Raw genomic sequence first — 20,073 nt, 5'->3', positions numbered from 1 at the left:
CCTTCAGGGAAGGAAATCTGCCATCCTTACCAGGTCTGGCCTACATGTGACTCCAGACCCACAGCACTCTGGTTGACTCTTAGCTGCCCTCTGAAATGGCCCAGCGAGCCACTCAGTTGTGCCGAACCCCTAAGAGAAAAGCATTGGGGGTGTACCTACACCGCAGGCACTGCAGTGGTGAAGAAGGTGACTCACCACCAGCCTCTCAAGGACAATTAGGGGTACACAGTGAATGCCAGACCAGCCAGTGATGCCCACATCCCACGAGTGGATTTTTAAAAACCACATCGTTTAATGCCCCCCTACAGTTTTTTCTCTGTGGAGACCTACCCTCAATTCCAGAGACTCCAGGGCAACTCTTTTCCTGAACACAATACTTGGAAGTGCATGGTAAAATAGGGCATAGTCAGCATGGTTCCATCAAGGGGAGGTCATGCCTGACAAATCTGTTGGAATTCTTTGAGGAGGTAACGAGTAGGTTAGACAAAGGAGAGCCAATGGATGTTATCTACTTGGACTTCCAGAAGGCCTTTGACAAGGTGCCGCACAGGAGGCTGCTCAGTAAGATAAGAGCCCATGGTGTTAGAGGCAAGGTCCTAGCATGGATAGAAGATTGGCTGTCTGGCAGGAGGCAGAGAGTGGGGATAAGGGGGTCCTTCTCAGGATGGCGGCCGGTGACCAGTGGAGTTCCGCAGGGGTCAATGTTGGGGCCACAACTTTTCACTTTATACATTAATGATCTAGATGAAGGTTGGTCACCCAAATCAAACATCTGGGATTGAGCGTCAGCCACCTTGATCTGTGTCTTGCACTATACCACATCAGATTTAGAGAGGGAGATGGTGGTGTGGTGGTAATGTCATTGGACCTATAATCCTGAGGCCTATGCTCTGGTGCCATGGGTTCAAATCCCACCAAGCCAGCTGGTGGAATGTAAACTCAATTGATAGATCTGGGATTATAAAGCTAATGTCATTAATGAGACTCAGGCCCATGAAGCTATCATTTTTTTAAAAAAAGAAACCCATCTGGTTCACAAATATCCTTCAGGGAAGGAAATCTGCCACCCTCACCTGGTCTGGTCTACATGTGACTCCAGACCCACAGCAATGTGGTTGACACTCAGCTGAACTCTGAAATGACCGAGCAAGCCACTCAGTTCAAGGGCAACTAGGGAAGGGCAACAAATGGTGGTCTTGCCAACGACACCCACATCCCATGGGAGAATTTTTGAAAAAAAGTAGTTTCCACAACTCGCTGTTAAATTTTGCTGATATGATTTGTTCCCACACTCACCACACAGCATTGAGGAGCTAAATCGACAGCACCAACTGGTATTTATATAGCACCTTTATCATCATTAAATTTCCCAGGATGCTTAGTTCTAAATTTGCTGCCTTTTAGAATTTGGTTGCTATGGGAGCACATGTCTCGGGTTATTATGGGTAGTGAGTGGCTCCGGTTGCCATGGGTCGCATATAGCTCTGGTTGCTATGGGTAGCGAATGGCTCTGGTTGCTATGGGTGCAGAATACTCCGGTTGCTATGGGTAGCGAATTGCTTTCACAATGCATTGGCATTTATCTTGTCCGACCAAAATTCTTTCAGCGAGAGATGTGACGTTTGTAGCTTATCTCCCTTCCCAAACAAGGACAGGAAAGTTAACAAACTGCAGCCCAGCGTGCCTTTCATGAATTTTGGGGAGGAATGAAAATGGCGAACAAATTTACCAAGGGCAAGCAATTTCCCAGCAGGTGACTAGGCCTGAGTGACATAGGGTGGGCTTTAGCGGTGACATTCCTGTACTGATTCCCAACTGGAAAAACATCTCCCAAACCTGATTCCATACCCCCTCTCCATAACCGCCGCCAAGTCGGAGTCAGGATAGAATCAGAGAATGGTGTGGCCAAGAAGGAGGCCATTCAATCCATCCTGCCCGTGCTGGCTCTTTGGAAGGGCTATTAATCTCACTCACTCAATTCTTTCCCGACAGCCAGGCAAATCTGCCCTCTTTTAAGTACTTTTTATCCGATCCCCTTTGTCAAAAAGGTAGAATGAACTCCATTGGGACGCACACAGGCACCTGACCCTTGCACCCTGTCGTTTAGTTGGCGTCTACCCAGAACGTTAAACACCAGCCTGGTTATCGAGCTTCATTAAGCCGCCCGGCTGCGAGAGCGAGCGTGGCTGAGTCCTTGGATCTGATCGGCGGCAGCAGCAGAATCCGAGCGCCACAGCCACAGAAGGGTGCTTTGGTATGTTGGCAGGCCGTAGGAGCGTGGAGTTAGCAAAACCGCAACACCACCACCACCCCCCACCACCCCACTCCCCCCCACCCCCCCACCCCCCCGCCCCCAACCCCCCCACACTTGGGGCAGGTGAGTGGCCCCTCCACACCAGGAGCAATCAGAAACAGCGCAGGACCCCACCCCTCAAGTTTTGGCCTTTAAATGAAGGAACTCAGAACGAAAGCAAGATCTTTTTATAAATATTTCCTTTATCTTCTTAGGTATAAATCCAATGAAGACTATGTATATGTGAGGGGGCGAGGTAGAGGCAAATATATTTGCGAGGAGTGTGGCATTCGCTGTAAAAAACCCAGCATGCTGAAGAAGCACATCCGCACTCACACTGACCTTCGACCCTTCATGTGCAAGTTCTGTAATTTTGCTTTTAAAACAAAAGGTAAGCGCTGTCTCTGTAGCGTGAGCTAGTTTGGGGGGGGGGGTGGGGGGTGTGGGGTGGGGGTTGCTGCTGTTCGATCCTCACTCGCGGAACGAGCGGTTGTCGGACACGCGTGGTGGCTCTGCGCTTGTTGGAACGCGGAGTCAGTTCTTTTGGAGGGCATACCGCCTTCAGTGGATGGGGCCTGTAAGCGAGCAGGGGACAGCTTAACTTGGACGCCCCCGCTTCAGCGCAGCTTGGCCACGACAGTGCTGCGAAATGCCGAGGTAGACGCAAGCAACTCCACGGGGATGCGAGGGAACCAAGCGTCTAGTGAGAAGGAGGAATCGGAGGAAGTTAGCTTTACTAAAACAATAGTGCTGGAGCAACTAATGGGACTGAAAGCCGATAAATCCCCAGGGCCCGATAATCTACATCCTTGGGGGGGTAGCCATAGAAAAAAGTGGATGCATCTTCCAAACGTCTGTAGATTCTGGAACAGTGCCGGCCGATTGGAGGGTGGAAAATGTATTTAAAAAAGGAAGGAGGGAGGGAGAAAGCAACGAATTACAGATCAGGCAGACCAGCTAAGAGTAGGGAACATGCTAGAGCCTATTATAAAGGATGCGATAACAGGACACTTAGAAAATAACAACAGGATTAAGACTAAGTCAACGTGGATTTATGAAGGGAAATCAAGTTTGATAAACCTACTGGAGCTTTTTGAGGATGTGGCTACCAGAATCGATAAGGGAGAACCAGTGGATGTGGTGTATTTGGATTTTCAGAAAGCTTTTGATAAAGTCCCACGTAAGAGGTTAGTGTGTAAAATTAAAGCACGTGGGATTGGGGGTAATATATTGGCATGGATTGAGAATTGGTTAGCAGACAGGAAACAGAGAGTAGGAATAAATGGGTCTTTTTCAGAGCGGCAGGCGGTGACTAGTTGGGTAGCACAGGGATCAGTGCTTTGGCCCCAGTTATTCACAATATATATCAATGATTTGGATGTGGGAACCAAAAATTAATATTTCCAAGTTTGCTGATGACACAAAATTAGGTGGGATTGTGAGCGATGAGGAGGGTGTTAAGGGGCTTCAAGGCTATTTAGACAGGTTGAGTGAGTGGGCAAATACATGGCAGATGCAGTATAATGTGGATAAGTGTGAAGTTATCCACTTCGATAGGAAAAACAGAATGGCAGAGTATTATTTAAATGGCGATAGATTGGGAAATGTTGATGTACAAAGGGATCTGGGTGTCCTTGTACACCAATCACTGAAAGCAAGCATGCAGGTGCAGCAAGCAGTTAAGAAGGCAAATGGTTTGTTGGCCTTCATTGTGAGAAGACTTGAGCTATACAGGGCCTTGGCCAGACCATACCTGGAGTATTGTGTGCAGTTTTGGTCTCCTTACCTAAGAAAGGATATACTTGTCATAGAGAGAGTGGAGTGAAGGTTCACCAGACTGATTCCTGGGATGGGACAATTGTCGTATGAGGAGAGATTGGGCCGACTAGGCCTGTATTCACTGGAGTTTAGAAGAATGAGAGGGGATCTCATTGAAATATATAAAATTCTGACAGGAGTGGACAGACTGGGTGCAGGGACGAAGTTTCCTCTGGCTGGAGGGTATCTAGAACAAAGGGTCACAGTCTCAGGATATAAGGTAGGCCATTTAGAACTGAGAGGAGGAGAAACCTCTTCACTCAGAGGGTGGTGAACCTGTGGGATTCTCTACCACAGAAGGCTGCGGAGACCAAGTCATGGAAATATAGTTAAGAAGGAAATAGATGGATTTCTAGACTCTAAAGGCATCTAGGGGTATGGGGAGAGAGCGGGAGTATGGTATTGAGATAGAGGATCAGCCATGATCATATTGAATGGCGGAACAGGCTCGAGGGGTGAATTGCCTACTCCTGCTCCTATTTCTTATGCTTTTATGTTAGATCATGGTTGCTCTGTAACTTTATATACCTGCCTTGGTCCCATAACCCTTAATGCCATTGCTTCAACACTCACAGTCTTTTGAGGGAGGGGGTTCTACCACCAATGTTCATGCATCATTCTAAGGCTGGAGAATATATCTCCAGGTTGATATTTAACCAGCGTGCTGCACTGCCAGCCTTCAGATGAGAATTTACATTGGATTACACTAGATGAAACGACACCGAAACAGGCCAGTCAGCCCAACTTGTCCAAGCCAGTTTGTATGCTCCACCAAAACCTCCTCCCATCTTTCCTCATCTAAATCTACCATTTTAATCCTCTATTCCCTTCTCCCTCTTTAGCTTGCCCAGCTTCCCCTTAAATGTATTCACCCAATTCACCTCAACCACTCCCTGTGGTAGTGGGTTCCACATTCGCACCACTCTCTGGGTAAAGTGGTTTCTTCTGAATTCCCTACTGGATATCTTGGTGACGATCTTAGATGGATAGCAAAGAGCGTATCGAGTTATGCTTTTCCCAAAAGAAGAAACATTCTCTCGGTCTCCACCCTTTCATAGTGAGGGAAAAGCAAATAGAGGATCACGATGATAGATTTTTAAGATGACAAAAGATGGGAGTGGAGCATAAACAGCAGCATGGCCTGCTTCAGACGAATGGCTTGTTTCTGTGTCGCCTATCCCCCTGTAATGCCATGGGAATACCTCCTTGTTTCAGGCCAGGGTCCCACTGCCTAACCCTGGTGGTTCAGACGGATATTAAAGATCCCGTGGCAGAATTCAGAGATGAGCAGGAATTTTTTTTTTTCCAGTAGCCTGGCCAAGATTACTTCTGCTAATGAGCACAGTGGAGAGAGTAAGTCGTGCCTTAAATTACTGTTTGTGGGGTTTAACTATGTGCCAAATGGCTGTCGTGTTTTATTTTGTCTGCTCTGTAACAGTGAAGACAGCAGCAGCCCCTTCAAAGTGAGTTGTTTTATGTAATGCTGCTTTGAAATGTTTGCAAGATATCAATACAGGCTTTCTTTCCGAATGTGGAAACCGATTACATTTCTCTTAAGAACAGCAGGCTGAGGTATAAGAGGGTAAAGACTGCATTGCGGTAAATTAACAGGCTATTAGTAAACTAATAGATCCATTGGCAGTATTGTAAAACAGGAATTCATTTTCAGAGCTCCATATTTATATTCATTACAGTAATGGGGACGGAATCGAATGAGTCACTCTGCCAGCTACAGTTTTTGAAGTGTAGAGTACTGTGCACATTGGAAGAAATAAATAGACAGATACTGTCGACCTTGTGCAAGCTAATTATCTCTATATGCTTACCTTTGTCATTTTGTTCCCTCACTCTAGGAAACCTGACAAAACACATGAAGTCAAAGGCACATACCAAAAAATGCCTTGAGTTGGGAATAGCTGTAACCTGCACGTATAACACAGACACGGAAGAAGCAGGCAAGTTAGAATTCTGCCCCTCGTTTCATTGTTAAATCAGGAAGAAACCATTTAGTCTATGGTGTCTGTGCCAGCTCTTTCAGGAAGGTCACCAGTTAGGCCCACTCCCCCTGCTCTATCCCCAAAGCCCCGCAGATTTTTTTTTCTGCTTCAAGCCTTTACCCAGCTCCCCTGTTGATAGTTACGGCTGAATCTGCTTCCACTGCCCTTTCAGATCACAGCAACTCACGATGTTAAAAAAAAAACACCCATCTCTCCCCTGGTTGTTCCGCAAATTATCTCAAACCTGTGTCTACCGGTTCCGACCCTCCTGTCAGGAAAACAGCTGTTCCCAGCCTACTCTATCCAAACCTCTTTCAAAATTTTGAACATCTCGATTAAATCTCCCTTTGACCTTCCCTGCTGTAAGGAGAACAATCCCAGCTTCTCGACATAACTGAAGCTTCTCTTCCCTGGGACCATTCTGGTTCACCTGCACATTGTTTGAGAAGCTGAACGTCCTTTCTGAAGCTTGGTGCCCAGAATTGTGTATAGAATTACTTTATTGACCACGTCCAGTTTTCTTCCTTTCCCAAGTAGCCATTTTATCCTGAGATTACACGGTTGCCGGGGGGTTAGCTGGACCTGGAAGGCATCACATTTGAGTCTGATCTGCTCCTTGCCCTTTGTCCCCACTTACACATTCCTCAGCAAAAATCGCTAGGCAACAATTAGGAAGCTTAACCTGTTCTTTTCCACCTCCTCAGGAGCATCAAAGCCAACAATTTACGTAGTTTCATTCCCTTTATGTCTATATTCCCATCTTCAGTCCAGCTGACCTTCTTGACCATTCTGCAGAGAGCATGGACTCATAGCTTCATCATCATCGTGCGGTGCTCTGCCCAAAGGCAGGTCCTTTGCTTCTTGCCTTTCCGAGTCTCTTCTGTTCTTTTCCAGCCTTTCCATTTGCCAATAGCTTCCTTCAATTTTCAAGCCACCCAGCACTGATGTTCTCCTCCTTCCTCTTTTACCTTGAAATCTTCTCTCCAAAACATCTCTGACTGGTCCCTTTCCTCTTCAGATGTGCTCTGCCTAGCCTCCCTGCCTCTTCCAAACTTATGTTCAGCAAATTTCTTTGTCCGTTCACGGTCCTCAGCACCTCACCAGTTCTTTTTCCTTCCGTCCTCTCCACTACTCTCCAAATCCACATCTCAAACTATTTAGCAAGTGGTCCACTCTTTCCGTAAGGTCCAAGTCTCACGTCCATACAAAAAAAAACATTCCAAATCAAGCTCTTTATCCGCCACTTCATGAGTCGTTTATTCAGGTTTCCAATTAGCAACCGTCTCTGCATACTAAATGCAGCCATTCCCATTTGTCCTTAGTTCCTTGCTGCACCTTCCATCAGCGCACATTATGCTTCCTAAACACTCAAACCCTTGCACCTTCTTCTTCTGCCATGAATGTACAAATACTTCTCGGTGATTTTGAGACATGTGTCGCTTTGGTTTTGCCGAAGTTCAATTTCATTCCAAAGCTCCTGCCTGCTGTTGCTGGTCCACCTACCAGTTCTTGTAGTCCTGCTGTTCTTATAGTTACTCTTGGATAACCAGCGGCACTCCTATTAAAGAGATTGATATAGGGTAGATAAAGAGAAACCGTTTCCTCTGGTGGGAGTCGTCTAGAGCAGGTGGGGTCTAACCTTAAAGCGAGAGCCTGGTTGTTCAGGGGTGATGTCAGGAAGCACGTCTTCACACAGAGGGTACTGGAGATCTGGGACTCTCTTCCCCCAAAAGGCTGTTGATGTTTGAGGGGTGGTGGGGGGAAGGGGGTCAATTGAAAATTTCAAAACTGTTGATATTGATGGGTTTGTATTGGGTAAGGATTTCAAGGATTATGGGACCAAGGTGGGTCAATGAAGATACAGATCAACTATTATCCAATTGAATGGTGGAACAGGTTCAAGGGGCTGAATGGCCTCCTTCTGCTCCTATTTTCCTTTCACTAGACAAAGCGCAACCCTTCCAGCCGATTAGGTTGCATGGTTGAGAGTTGGGAAGAGACCAACTGCACTGCCTTCCTCGTCCCAGTGTGTGAGGATTCCAAAATTAGATGTTGGGATTAGGTGGGGAGGTCATACAGAGACGCTCTTATGTAAAGACTGATAGACTGAGGGTACATTACCAGTGCACTAAACTCAGCATTAAACTTCCTTCCCCTTCAGGAATGACGGATGAGACTGAGAAGGATGCACTGAGTGAAGTTCCCGTCCGGCACCAGTTTTCGGATCCTGAAGAATCTGACGGAGCGGAGGAGGAGGGAGATGAAGATGACGATGATGAGGACGACGACGATGAAGACCGACAAGGCGATAGCACTCCAACTACAAGATCACGCAGCACGAGCCCGCTACCACGCAGCTCCAAACCATCCTCTGTCACTTTTAGCATTGCCTCGCCCTCTGCCTTTGACGTTACACTCTCAAATAATCAGTCTTCCCTCATTAGTTACCTGGTGACACTACCTAGGATTCAAGTAACCCAATTAATGCCACCCAGTTATTCTCATGCGGGGACTCCGCTAACAGACTATCAGAGAAATTTGCAAAATAGGTTGTCAGAATCAGTTGAGTACAAAGATAGACTAGACATACCGACTTCGACAAATGTGTGGCTACCACGAACTGATGACTCATCCTCTAAGGACGATAGTTCGAGAGAAATGTCCCCTTCAGGAGATACAGGTTCAAGTGCTCAACCATCGCCAGGCTACGACAGCTCTCCGGGAAGGGATGCATCACCAACGTCACGGAGGTACCTCTCTCCGAGAAGGGACCTCTCACCCAGAAGGCACTTATCTCCACGAAGAGAGATTTCACCGATAAGGCACCGGTCGCTGAAGAGGGAACCATATCTGAGCGAGTTGTCTCCGAGGAGAGATGGTTCCCCGCGGAGACACTTCCTTCCGAGGGGAGATATACCATCCCCAAGGCAACTCTCCCCTGTGAAAGACCTCTCCCCAAGACGAGAGTTGTCTCCAAGAAGGGACTACAGAGAAAGAAGGCACATGCCACGAATGAGAGCAACTTCACCAAGGAGGGGTTCATTCCAAAGTGGATATATGACGAGCCAGTATATGCAGCATTCAGACATGAATCTGGTGAGTATTTACACTAACGTGAAGGATTTAGCTAAAAATTCAAGTTTTCAAGATAGGAAAAATATATAAAGTGCTTCAATTTTATAGCATTATAGGCAACCACTCTGTGTACTTTGCAATTAGCTACAACAATGTGCATTCATGTAGCGCCTCAAAAACGGTGAAATACCTCCCTCCCCAAGGCACTTCCCGGGAGTATAATTAGGTGAAAGGATGTATCAGGAAAGGTGACCAAGAGCGTGCTGAAAGGGGTAGCTTTTCAGGAAAAGAGGCAGAGAGGGTCAGAGAGAGAATTCCAGAATTGTGGAGCGAAGGAAATCGGGCATACTCAAGAACTGGAGGAGCACAGAGGCTTCAGATGGTTGTCGGGCTCCATGAGATTACAGAGAGTGAGGCCATGGAGGGATTTGAAATCTTAAAATTGGAGCTGTGTCTGTACTGGGAGTCAGTGTAGGTCAGGCAGCACAGCGCTGATTGATGGGTGAGCCAGACTTGGTGCAAGCTAGGCTTCTAGCTACAGACTCTGGTTTAGATGGATCTCCTAATTGGAAAATTAAATTTCAAGCTGCTAAAACTAAAAAAAAAAAAACCCTGTCTGACAAAACCCATCGTCCGTAATGTGCTTTAAAAAAGTACCGGGTGAATATTATTGTGGGTTTTAACTGGGTAAGCGACACTGAACAATCACCGAAACCTGAAACAACAGGGAGGCAACCTTACTTAATGCTAGGTTAACTAGTTTTAAAAAAAAATTCAACTAATTACACTCTGATTTGAAGTCACGTTTGGAAAGGGAGAATGGCTGGAGATTTAACTTCCCGTCACAGTGGAACGTGTATGGCAATCATTGGACTGTTTCAGGTTTCTCTGGTGCTGGAAACATAGACACAAACTCCTGGCGGTGTTGGCCTTCTGTCTGCTGTGCTTGGGATAGGAGTTTTGTGCTCCAAAGCAAGGATCCTAGTTCAAACTTTACCCTCAGTTTTGACTTCCCCCAGAGTGGGTGGGCTTTGAGAGACCTTTCTACGACAGCATCACTGAGGGAGTTAAAGGAAGGGTCGTGCATTTAGATAGCGCCTTTCACAATGACAGGAAGGCTCACAAAGTGCAGCTGACAAAGTGCTTTCGAAGTGGAACCACCAGCACAACGTAGGAAAACCCACCGGCCCATTTGCGCACAGCAAGCTTCCACAGACAGCACCGTGGCGATGACCTTTCTTTTAATGATAAAAGCAAAATGCCGCAGATGCTGGAAATCTGAAACAAAAATAAAAAATGCTGGGAAAAAGACTCAGCAGGTCCGGCAGCATCTGTGGAGAGAGAGAAACAGAGTTAACGTTTTGAGTCCGTATGACCCTTCTTCGAAGAAGGGTGATAAGGACTCAAAACGTTACCTCTGTCTCTCTCTCCGCTGACGCTGCCGGACCTGCTGAGTTTTTTACCAGCATTTTCTGTTTTGGTTTCTTTTAATGATGTCGGCTGAGGGATAAATATTGGCCCAGAGAACTCCGGTACTGTTCCTTGAAATAGTTGGGGTGGGGACTTTGAGATGAGAGGCAGGGGATGTTGGCTTAATGTCCCATCCGAAAGGGCAGCATATCAGCCAATGCAGCACTCCCTCAGTCATACACTGAGAAAGATGGGGAGGCGATGGTGTCGTGGTTATGTCACTGAACAAGGCTCTGGGGACACGAGTTCCCACGGCAGCTGGTGCAATTTGAATTCAGATAATGATTCTGGAGCGAAAAGCTAATGTCAGCGGTGGTGACCTTGAAACGGTCATCAATTATCTTAAAAACACAACAGGTTCACGAATGTCCCTTCAGGGAAGGAACTTTGCCGTCCCTACCTGGTCTTGGCCTACACGTGACTCCAGACCCACAGCCATGTGGTTGACTCTTCAATATAAAGGCCTGGCAAGCCACTCAGCTCAAGGGCAATTAGGGATGGGCAACAAATGCTGGCCAACGACACCCACATCCCACGAAAGCAAACATTTTAAAAACGTGCCAGCCTGGTACTAGAGCACGTGGAGTGGGTCGTGAACCCATGACCTTCTGATTTAGAGGCGAGGGCGCAGCCCACAGAGGGGATGGGTTGTATCAGCGAGGATAAATCAAAGCTATTTTTTTTTTTGGTCTAGTTTGAGGCGGGTCAATGAGGACATCAGAGCTTCCACACACCCCCCCCTCCCAAAACCTTGCAGTGTTGGCCAGTACCCTGTTTCACCCCCACCTCCCCATTAACATCAGGGCCAAGGAACCCTAGGGCCCGCTCTGCTCGGAATCTGACTCCCAGTCGGCGTGGATTCAAGTGTTGCAGGGACAGTTTGGTTGTTGCCCCAGACACTGAGAGTTTAGCTGGTATTCACGCACTCCAAAGCCCAACACTGGTGTATTTAACAGTCCCCTGTGTCCAAGTAAGAGAACAGTTTTAATACTTAGAAAGAGAACAAGAAGGGCCACCTCATTGCAAAGCATTCCAAAATGCAAAGTTGATGCGGGGTTTTGAGGAAGTGACAGGGGTTCTCCAGCTGCTAGCTGGAGCCAGCCACAGCCCCTTGCCCCCTCTTCCCGGGAAGGCTCCCAGCGGGCCTCCTCCCCACCCCCCACCCCGCCAGGATCAAAGACCCCCGGATGCGGAGGTCCCGCCCGTCAAGAGCTGCTGGCCAATCAGAGGCTGGCAGCGCCACCGGGCAGGCAGTGGCTGCCGCCGGTATGACATCCCCCCCCCCCACCCACCTCGAAGGCCCAGGAGTGTCACTGGATCCCAGGTGTGGAGTGGGTGGATGACAGGGTTCGGGACGGGGGTGGGGGTGGGGGGGGGGGCGGGGTCCGGAAGATCAACAGAAAGGGCAGGGGGGATGGCTCTCAATGTGTCCCCTCCCCGCTTTACCTTCCCGATGCCAAGTCCCCTGATGGAGCACTGAGTGCCTGTGAACGAGGGCCCCCCCCCAACCCCTTCCAAGACAAGCAACAATGGCTGAGGCCCCCAGACTCACCACAGAGGAGGGCACAACACTCCACCCAGGATCTTGACCACCGTTTGTGTTCCACACGAGCCTCCTTCCCCCACCCCTCTTCATCCAGTCACGTCATTTATTCCTTTCCCCTTCGTGTGTTTATCTAGCCTCCCCTTCAATGCATCAGTGCGACTTGCTCAATGGCTTCTTGTGAGGGCAAGGTTCACACTCTTAACTGCTCCCTGTGTATCAAGTCTGAACCCAGGGCTTGAGCACAAAAAAATCAAGGCCGATTCTCCAGTGCAGTACTGAGGGCGCGCTGCACTGTCAGGGGTGCCACCTGTTGAATGGGACATTGAACTGAGTCTCCATCTGCCCTCTCAGGTGGATGTGAAAGATCCCATAGCACTATTTTGAATAGTGGCAGGGGAATTTACCCCAGTGTCCTGGCCAAGATTTATACCTCCATCAAGCTCGCAAGAATGGATTATTGCTGGAAAAAGAGACAGTTTTTTATCGAAGCTTTTCATCTTGCACTCATCAGGATAGTGCACAAGAATACCAAATATAAAAGGAACAGCAATTTCTATTATGTGAGAAGAAAATGCTGATCGGTTGGCAAGTGGACTCTGATTGGTAGAGTCATTGCCAGGAGGAATGCACCAGGTGATGGTGGCTGACAGTTAATTGCCAAGCGTTTGAAAATTTAAACCAGCCAGCTTAACTCTAATTGGTCGAGGCATTTCCCTGAGGAATAAGCCAGCGAATGGCTGTCACTTATTTTGTTTAATAGATTATCTGGTCGTTATCACATTGCAACTTGTGGGAGTTTGCTGTGCGCAAAATGGCTGCCTTGCCTCCAACATGATAGCCCAGGGTTGGTCGAAGCGAATATGGTAGGGAGGAATACCAAGGGAAGCTAGAAAAGCACATGAAAAAAGGAATAGATAGATATGGTGATCGGGTGAGATGAAGTTTGTTGAGCACTTGGACTCGAACTCAAGTTCTGTCGAAGGGTCACGAGGACTCGAAACGCCAACTCTTTCCTTTCTCCGCCGATGCTGCCGGACCTGCTGAGTTTTTCCAGCTAATTCTGTTTTTGTTTCTGGATTTCCAGCATCCGCAGTTTTTTTGTTTTTTTATTCCCTTGATATGTGTCTGTCCTATTCGCCTCAACTTACTCTGTCTGGTGGGGCGTGATTCTCACCTTGCTGTGCGGTGAGAGGTACCGTACAGCAGGTAAGAAACAGGCCACTCAGCCCGACTGATCTCCATGCTCCACACAAGCCTCCTCCTTCAACTACTTCATCTCACCCAAACAGAATTATTGATCGATTAGCTATTGAGCTGGAGCATAGATTATAAAGGGACCCACTCCCTTAAGAAGGCAGTGGTGAAAATGATTTCTTGGGGGCATGGGTGACATCAGATGTGAAGAGGGTCAGAAGCTTGGCACTCCGCGAATGAACAAGGCGCGGACTCCTTTAAATAGCCTTTCTATTTATACTTTTAATTTTTTTTTTATATTGTGTACAGAGACAACCTCACCAGAATTCGTACGACAACAGCAGAACAATGCCTTGGCCTTCGTACCCTGTCCATGAGAATGCCCAGGGAGAGCATGGCCAGCCCATCCTCCCCGAGGGACAGCAAGGCTGCCTCTTCAGCCACCTTCCTTTGCACTCCCAGCAACAAGTGCGGACCCCCTACCAAATGATACCGATTGGTGGCATTCAAATGGTCCATTCTGGTGCCACAGCTTTCCCTGGGCTGCTGCCGGCTTCTCAGCTCCCCCTACAGGTGAGGCAGAGGGAAGAAAGCATCATCGACGAGGCGACACATTGTGTCATCGAGAGCATCAAGGAGATGGACATCTTTTCCAAGTCAGAGGACGTGCAAATGGCGTCACCCACGGCCGTGTCTCCTCCACGGCCGACCAGCCCCACGGATCCTTTCGGGATGGCTCCCCCCAGAGCCGAGGGGAGTCGGACGGCGGGAGAGGGGGCGTACGCCCGGGTTGCGGAGGAGCGGCCAGAGCATCGGACGTTCCAGGCCTGTCCCGAGGTGGGCCCGTGCCCCACCAGGGCGGTGATCGCCCAGTCCCGGCTGGACGAGACGATGAAGACCTTCGATTGCCAGCGGCAGCTGGAGAGCGGCGCCAGCGGGCAGGGCCCCACCCCTGAAGAGCTGGACGGGGAGCAGCTCAACGGGCCGCAGTCCATTCGCCCTGAGGACCATCGGCTGCCGGGATTCGGCCACCAGGGGTGAGTGGTGCCCGAACTGGAGGATCGCCGGAGGAGAGGCAACTACAACAAGGAGAGGCATGACCCAAACCACTAGGGCAATAAAACATACTACAAAATGCCCTCCCAGCTGGGTTCTCAGTGAAGGCAAGGGTTCGGGGAGGGAGGGGGTGGGTAGGAGACAATGTGGAGGGTAGGGGCATGCCGGTTGCTGCAACCTTTGTCTATTCTTGGTCTAGACTTAATATACAAAATATATGGAAATATTTTCTATTTGTATGTAAAAAAAAAACCCTTGACCAAAATCAACTTTGCAGACTTACCTTTGTTGTCCTGTTAAGTACTTTATTTTATTTTTTAAATGTTGCAGATATTTTGTGCCTTTTGCTTTTGCTCGAACTCTTGTATGCATTATGAAGAAAAGAGAATTTGTACAAATTTTAGAACTTGTGTACCTGCTTAATAATTGTAATGTTTCTTCTCAGAGCACTTGGCGGGTCTGTTTTGGGGTGGGATGGGGTTGGGGTGGGGGGGTACTTTGTCTTGAATGATGTGAATGATTCGAAACGGTTTATTTGTATGGGTGGGGTGAAGGGGTGAAATATCATTATATATGTGAGGTTGCACTAAAAATGTATTTTTATACAATTGAACTACTCTTGTGTACAGCGATGATTCTGTGATACTAATATTTATTACTTTTCGTTTTATAACTTGTAGAGGTTTTGTGTCTCCCCCTCATTGTAGGCACCTCTTACATGAAGCATGGGATTTGTTTGGCGAAAGTTATGATAAAGATTTATACGCTGTAAATTTTTTGCTGCTGAAGTTCTAAGGGGTGGGCACTGCCATGGCAACCAATCCACATCTTATCGCGAGTTCCAACCCATCGCAGAAGAGTTGTCCTTAACACCCTTCTATTTCCGTTTGAGCAGCGAGTGCTGAAGATATTGTGGGTGTTGGGAAAGAGAGAGGGAACCTGTCCCTAAAGGAGGAGCTGAATTAGCACCGCCTTTGAGGTACAGATAGTTTCTTTTTGTTCCTTTGTTTCAAGGTTTCCTTTGCCATGTCTCTCTCTCCCTCTCTCCCTCCCTCCTCGTTTTCTTCCCTGGTGCCTCAGTGAATCATCGATTGTGCCTGAGTGATGGGTGGTTCTATTCGCAAAGCTGCCTTCAGTTGCTGCTGCTGTATGTCTGCTGCTCTCCATAAGAAAATCCACACAAACAAAAAAACACCTTCCATTCCTCCCAAACTCTAGACCCCTCATGTGGCCTCCTTGGCAGCAAGACCGAGATAGGCAACTCAAAAGAATAGCCCAGGATGGGAGGCGAGGCAGTAAACCTCCTAACACCCTGCCCCCTCCCTAAAGGTTGGTGCTCCAAGTTGTCTGCTCGCTGAATGTATCGTCATTTAAGCTGGCGAATGCCAGAGCATTAATTGAACTCCCATCTCCCCACACTCCCCACAACACAGCTGGTCTCTCCTGGTTCAAACTACCCTGCTGGATTCGAACAGAATTCCCCAACTCAGCTCAGAACTCTAGGCGAACAAGAAAAAAAAATTATTTTTAAAAAATTGTCAGTGTGTCCGAAGCATCTTTTAATGTTTAAAATCAGCGTATCAGATGGTAATGCCCACTCCTTTTTTTTTATATATAATTTTTTTTTAAAATGACGCACCATGATTATGCACTTAAAAGAGAAAAGGTTAAAAACCGAAGAATGCATATGATGTATTATTTGTTTGCATTAAATTTTTAATCCAGACTGTTGCTGTATTCATTATAAATGAAGTGCTTACTGGTGATTTTAAAATATAGTACTGTCTAGCATTAATTGAATTGTACCTGGGCGGTGTACATCTATTACACCTTCGAGGAGGTTTAAAACAAGAGAAAAAAAATCACTTTAAAAGATATTTTAATCTTATATGTGAATATTTTTTTGTGTGTTGTGCTTGATATATTAGCAAAGATGGAAAATACATTCCAAAAAACCTGTACATACTGTATATTTCAAGTGAGTTATTTGTGCAATCTTTGTGTAATTACTCATAAACTGACACTGTCACCACATTTCATGTTGTCACATTTAACTGTACAGCAGAGACTTGAACAACAAGCGTGATAAAAGCACAGACCTGTCATTTTAAGAAAAATATATATATAAGGGGTAGGGTGGGGAGGGGGGGAAGAACCCCTTTTGAAACTGTGTGTATGTGACGTTCAGTGCAAATAAAATGTGCGGTGATATTATCCATTGTGTTGATTTAATTTTGGTTCGGGCGAGGTTTGGTTGCTACGGTGAGGAAGGAGGTGACCCTATTGTTCTCATCGATTTGACCAGCGGTGCAATGATAACTTCCAGCGGATTAGAGCTTTGGTTGGGTATCCTTTACCTGTAAATTTCGAAAACCCCAACACATCCAGAAACCACCCTTCTTTTGGACCTCGTCGACCTTCAGCGCAGGAAGTCCCTGACTCGAATCAACGCGAACCAAGCCGACATGAACCTTGCCAACCACACCTGACCTTTAACACAGGAAGTCCCTGACCTGAGCCGACATGACCCGAGTTGACACGAACCTCACCAACTGCCCCTGAACCTTCAGAGTGGGAAGTCTAGCTGTCTGACACTCTGAACCCTCTCCTACAAATAGAATCGCAGATGGGCGCAAACTTATTACAGGTACTTTATTTATTATTTCACTGATACATCTTAATCTTCAAACCACTTTGTTGACTTTAGACTATCGCCAACATAGGCTTCGGCCAACGTATTGTAAGTAGGCCGAGGCCTATACATGGTATCTGAAAACCGAAATGATCTGAAATCCGAAATGCGCTTGGCCCTGAGGATTTCAGATAATGGAGATGCTCGGCCTGTGTATCATTGTCCTGGGCTTGGATGTAGGGGGGGCATCATTTTTAGATTTGCAGATGACAGCCATTGCGGTAAACAGCGAGGAAGAGACTCCAAGAGGACGTAGACAGGCTGGGGAAATGTGTCAACACGTGGCAGATGAAAATTAAGGCAGAGAAGAGTGAAGCGATGCCTTTTTTTGGTAGGAAGAATGCTGAGCGGCAATATAAATAAAGGGTACAATTCCAGTGGTGGTGGGGGGGGTGGTGGGGGGGTGGAATAGGAATAGAGAGATGTGGGGATATATGTACACAAGTCTTTGAAGGTGGCAGGACCAGTTGGGAAGACAGTTAAAAAAGTCAAGTAGGATCCTGAGTTCTATATGTAGAGGCACAGAGTACAAAAGCAAGGAAGTTATGCTGACCATTTATAAAATTCTGCTTAGAGCTCAGCTGGAGTATTGAGTTCAGTTCTGGGCCCCACACTTTAGGAAGGATGCAAAGGTTGGGGAGGGTGCAACGGAGATTAACTGCAATAGTCCCGAGGGTGAGGGTCTTCAGTTATGTGGACAGACTGGAGCAGCTGGGATTGTTTTGCTTTGAGTGGGGAAAAATTAAAGGGAGATGTAATAGAGGCATCCAAAATCATGAGGGGTTATGATAGACTAGATCGGGAGAAACTGTATCCGTGGGCAGGAGGGTTGGTAACCAGAGAACCCAGATTTAAGATGGGGCAAAAATAATCGCGGGTGGGATCTTCCGGTCCCGTCAGCAGCGAGCATCATGGCGGACGGAATGGGAAAACCCAGTTTCCTGCCGGCGTGAAAAGAGTTCGCAATTTCCCGCTCCCGACTTCCATGGTGGGTCAAATAGCCCCTCAGGCCGTGCCGGGAAGTGCGTTTGCATCGATTGGGATGTCCTGAACGCTCATTAAAAAGGCAGCTCGCCAGAATCACGCCCCCCCCCCCCGCAAACCCAACTCCAGATCAAATGGCCACACCGGCGGCAAATTAGGCCGATGTGCTTCACGACCGGATATAAGTGACGTGTGCCTGGAGAGCACTGATTCACTCGAGGTATGTTTGACTACCTTTCATAGCTCTGCGCTCACAGCTACTCCGACTCCATGCCAAGGCTGCGCGGGCAAGACTAACAGGAACTCAAGGCGGTGGGGAGGGGGTCAGAGGCAAGGCCTACCATGTGAGACCAGCTTGGAGGCAGGGGTGGGGGTGGTGAAAGGGGCTGGAGGGCAAAGTCTTGGTTGGGGGGGGGCACTGACTAGAGAAGAGGGCACACAGACACATGACAGGTGGAGGATAACTGGGGAAGAGACTACACAGACACATGACGGGGGTGGGTGAGGTGGGGTCTTGAAATTAGTCAGGTCCAGAAAGCATAGGAACATAGGAGCAGGAGTAGGCCATTCAGCCCATCGAGTCTGCTCCAACATTCAATACCAGTTTGGTTTGAACTTTCTAAAATTCCCTAGATTTGGGGAAGGTGCTGTTCAATTGGAAAATACAAATGTACCTCCTTTACGCAAAAAGGGAGGGAGCCAGAAAGCAGGAAACTACAGGCCAGTTAGCTTAACATCTGTCATAGGGAAAATGTTTGAAGTTATTATTAAAAGATGTTATAGCAGGGCACTTAGAAAAATTTAAGACAATCAGGCAGAGTCAACATAGTTTTGTGAAAGGGAAATCATGTGTGACCAACGTACAGGAGTTCTTTGAAAGAGTCACATGTGCTGTGGATATGGGGAACCAGTGGATGTACTGTACTTAGATGTTGAGAAGGCATTTGATAAAGTGCCTCATCAAAGGTTATCACAGAAAATAAAAGCTCATGGTGTACAGGGTAACATATTGGCATTGATAGAAGATTGGCTAGCTAACAGGAAACAGAGGGTGGGCAGAAATGGGTCTTTTTTGGGTAGGCAGGATGTGGTGAGTGGTGTACCACAGGGATCAGTGCTGGGACCTCAATGTTTTATATAAATGACATGGGTGAAGGGATGGTTGCTAAATTTGCTGATGACACAAAGATAGGTAGGAGCTCAGTTGTGAAGAGGACATGAGGAGGCTACAAAAGGACAGATACGTTAAGCGAGTGGACAAAGATCTGGCAAATGGAGTGTAATGTTGGGCAAATATGAAATTGTCCATTTTGGCAGGAAGAATAAAAAAGAAGCTTATTACCTAAACAGTGAGAGACTGCAGAGATCTGAGATTCAGAGGGATCTGGGTGCATGAATAACAAAAGATTAATATGCAGGTACAGCAAGTAATTAGGAAAGCTAATAGAATGTTATTGTTTATTGCAAGGGGAATTGAAGATAAAGTTGGGAGGTTAAGTTGTAGAGGACACTGGTGAGACCACATCTGGAGTATTGTGTACAGTATTGGTCTCCTTATTTAAGGAAGCATGTAAATGCATTAGAAGCAGGGGAGGTTTATTAAACTAAACCAGGAATGGGTGGGTTGTCCGTGAGGAAAGGTTGAACAGCCTAGGCTTGTATCCACTGGAGTTTAGAAGAGTAGGAGCTGACTTGATTGAAACCTGTAAGATCCTGAGGTGTATTGACAGGGTGGATGTGGAGAGGGTGTTTCCCCTTGTGGGAGAATCTAGAACTGGGGGTCACTGTTTAAAAATAAGGTGTTGCCTGTTTAAGACAGAGATGTGGAGAAATTTAGAGGTTCCGGTTTAATTCATGATCTAGAGCCCTGGGTGAGACAATTGCAGGCTACGTGATAAATCTGAAGCAGCTAACGGAACATTGTGAGTTCGGTATGACTCTGAATGAC

At 47.3% G+C, this 20,073-nt stretch overlaps 1 protein-coding gene across 9 annotated transcripts in view; it reads left to right on the top strand.

The window, feature by feature from the left end:
* hivep2a (HIVEP zinc finger 2a) overlaps window positions 1–14,565 on the top strand; it is a 233,573-nt gene extending 219,008 nt beyond the window's left edge. For all 9 annotated transcript variants that reach the window (XM_041216534.1, XM_041216540.1, XM_041216537.1 and 6 more), the window contains 4 exons: window positions 2,509–2,684; window positions 5,965–6,066; window positions 8,270–9,204; window positions 13,703–14,565. In XM_041216534.1, coding sequence (XP_041072468.1) covers window positions 2,509–2,684; window positions 5,965–6,066; window positions 8,270–9,204; window positions 13,703–14,434 — 1,945 coding nt within the window. In that variant the 3' untranslated portion in view covers window positions 14,435–14,565. The remainder of the gene's footprint in view (window positions 1–2,508; window positions 2,685–5,964; window positions 6,067–8,269; window positions 9,205–13,702) is intronic.
* Window positions 14,566–20,073: the final 5,508 nt, after the last annotated feature.

The sequence above is a fragment of the Carcharodon carcharias genome, chromosome 2 (genome assembly GCF_017639515.1).
Source record: "Carcharodon carcharias isolate sCarCar2 chromosome 2, sCarCar2.pri, whole genome shotgun sequence".
NCBI classification, from domain to species: Eukaryota; Metazoa; Chordata; class Chondrichthyes; order Lamniformes; family Lamnidae; genus Carcharodon; species Carcharodon carcharias.
The sequence above is the reverse complement of the archived record's forward strand: the minus strand, read 5'-3'. Positions and strand labels throughout refer to the sequence as shown.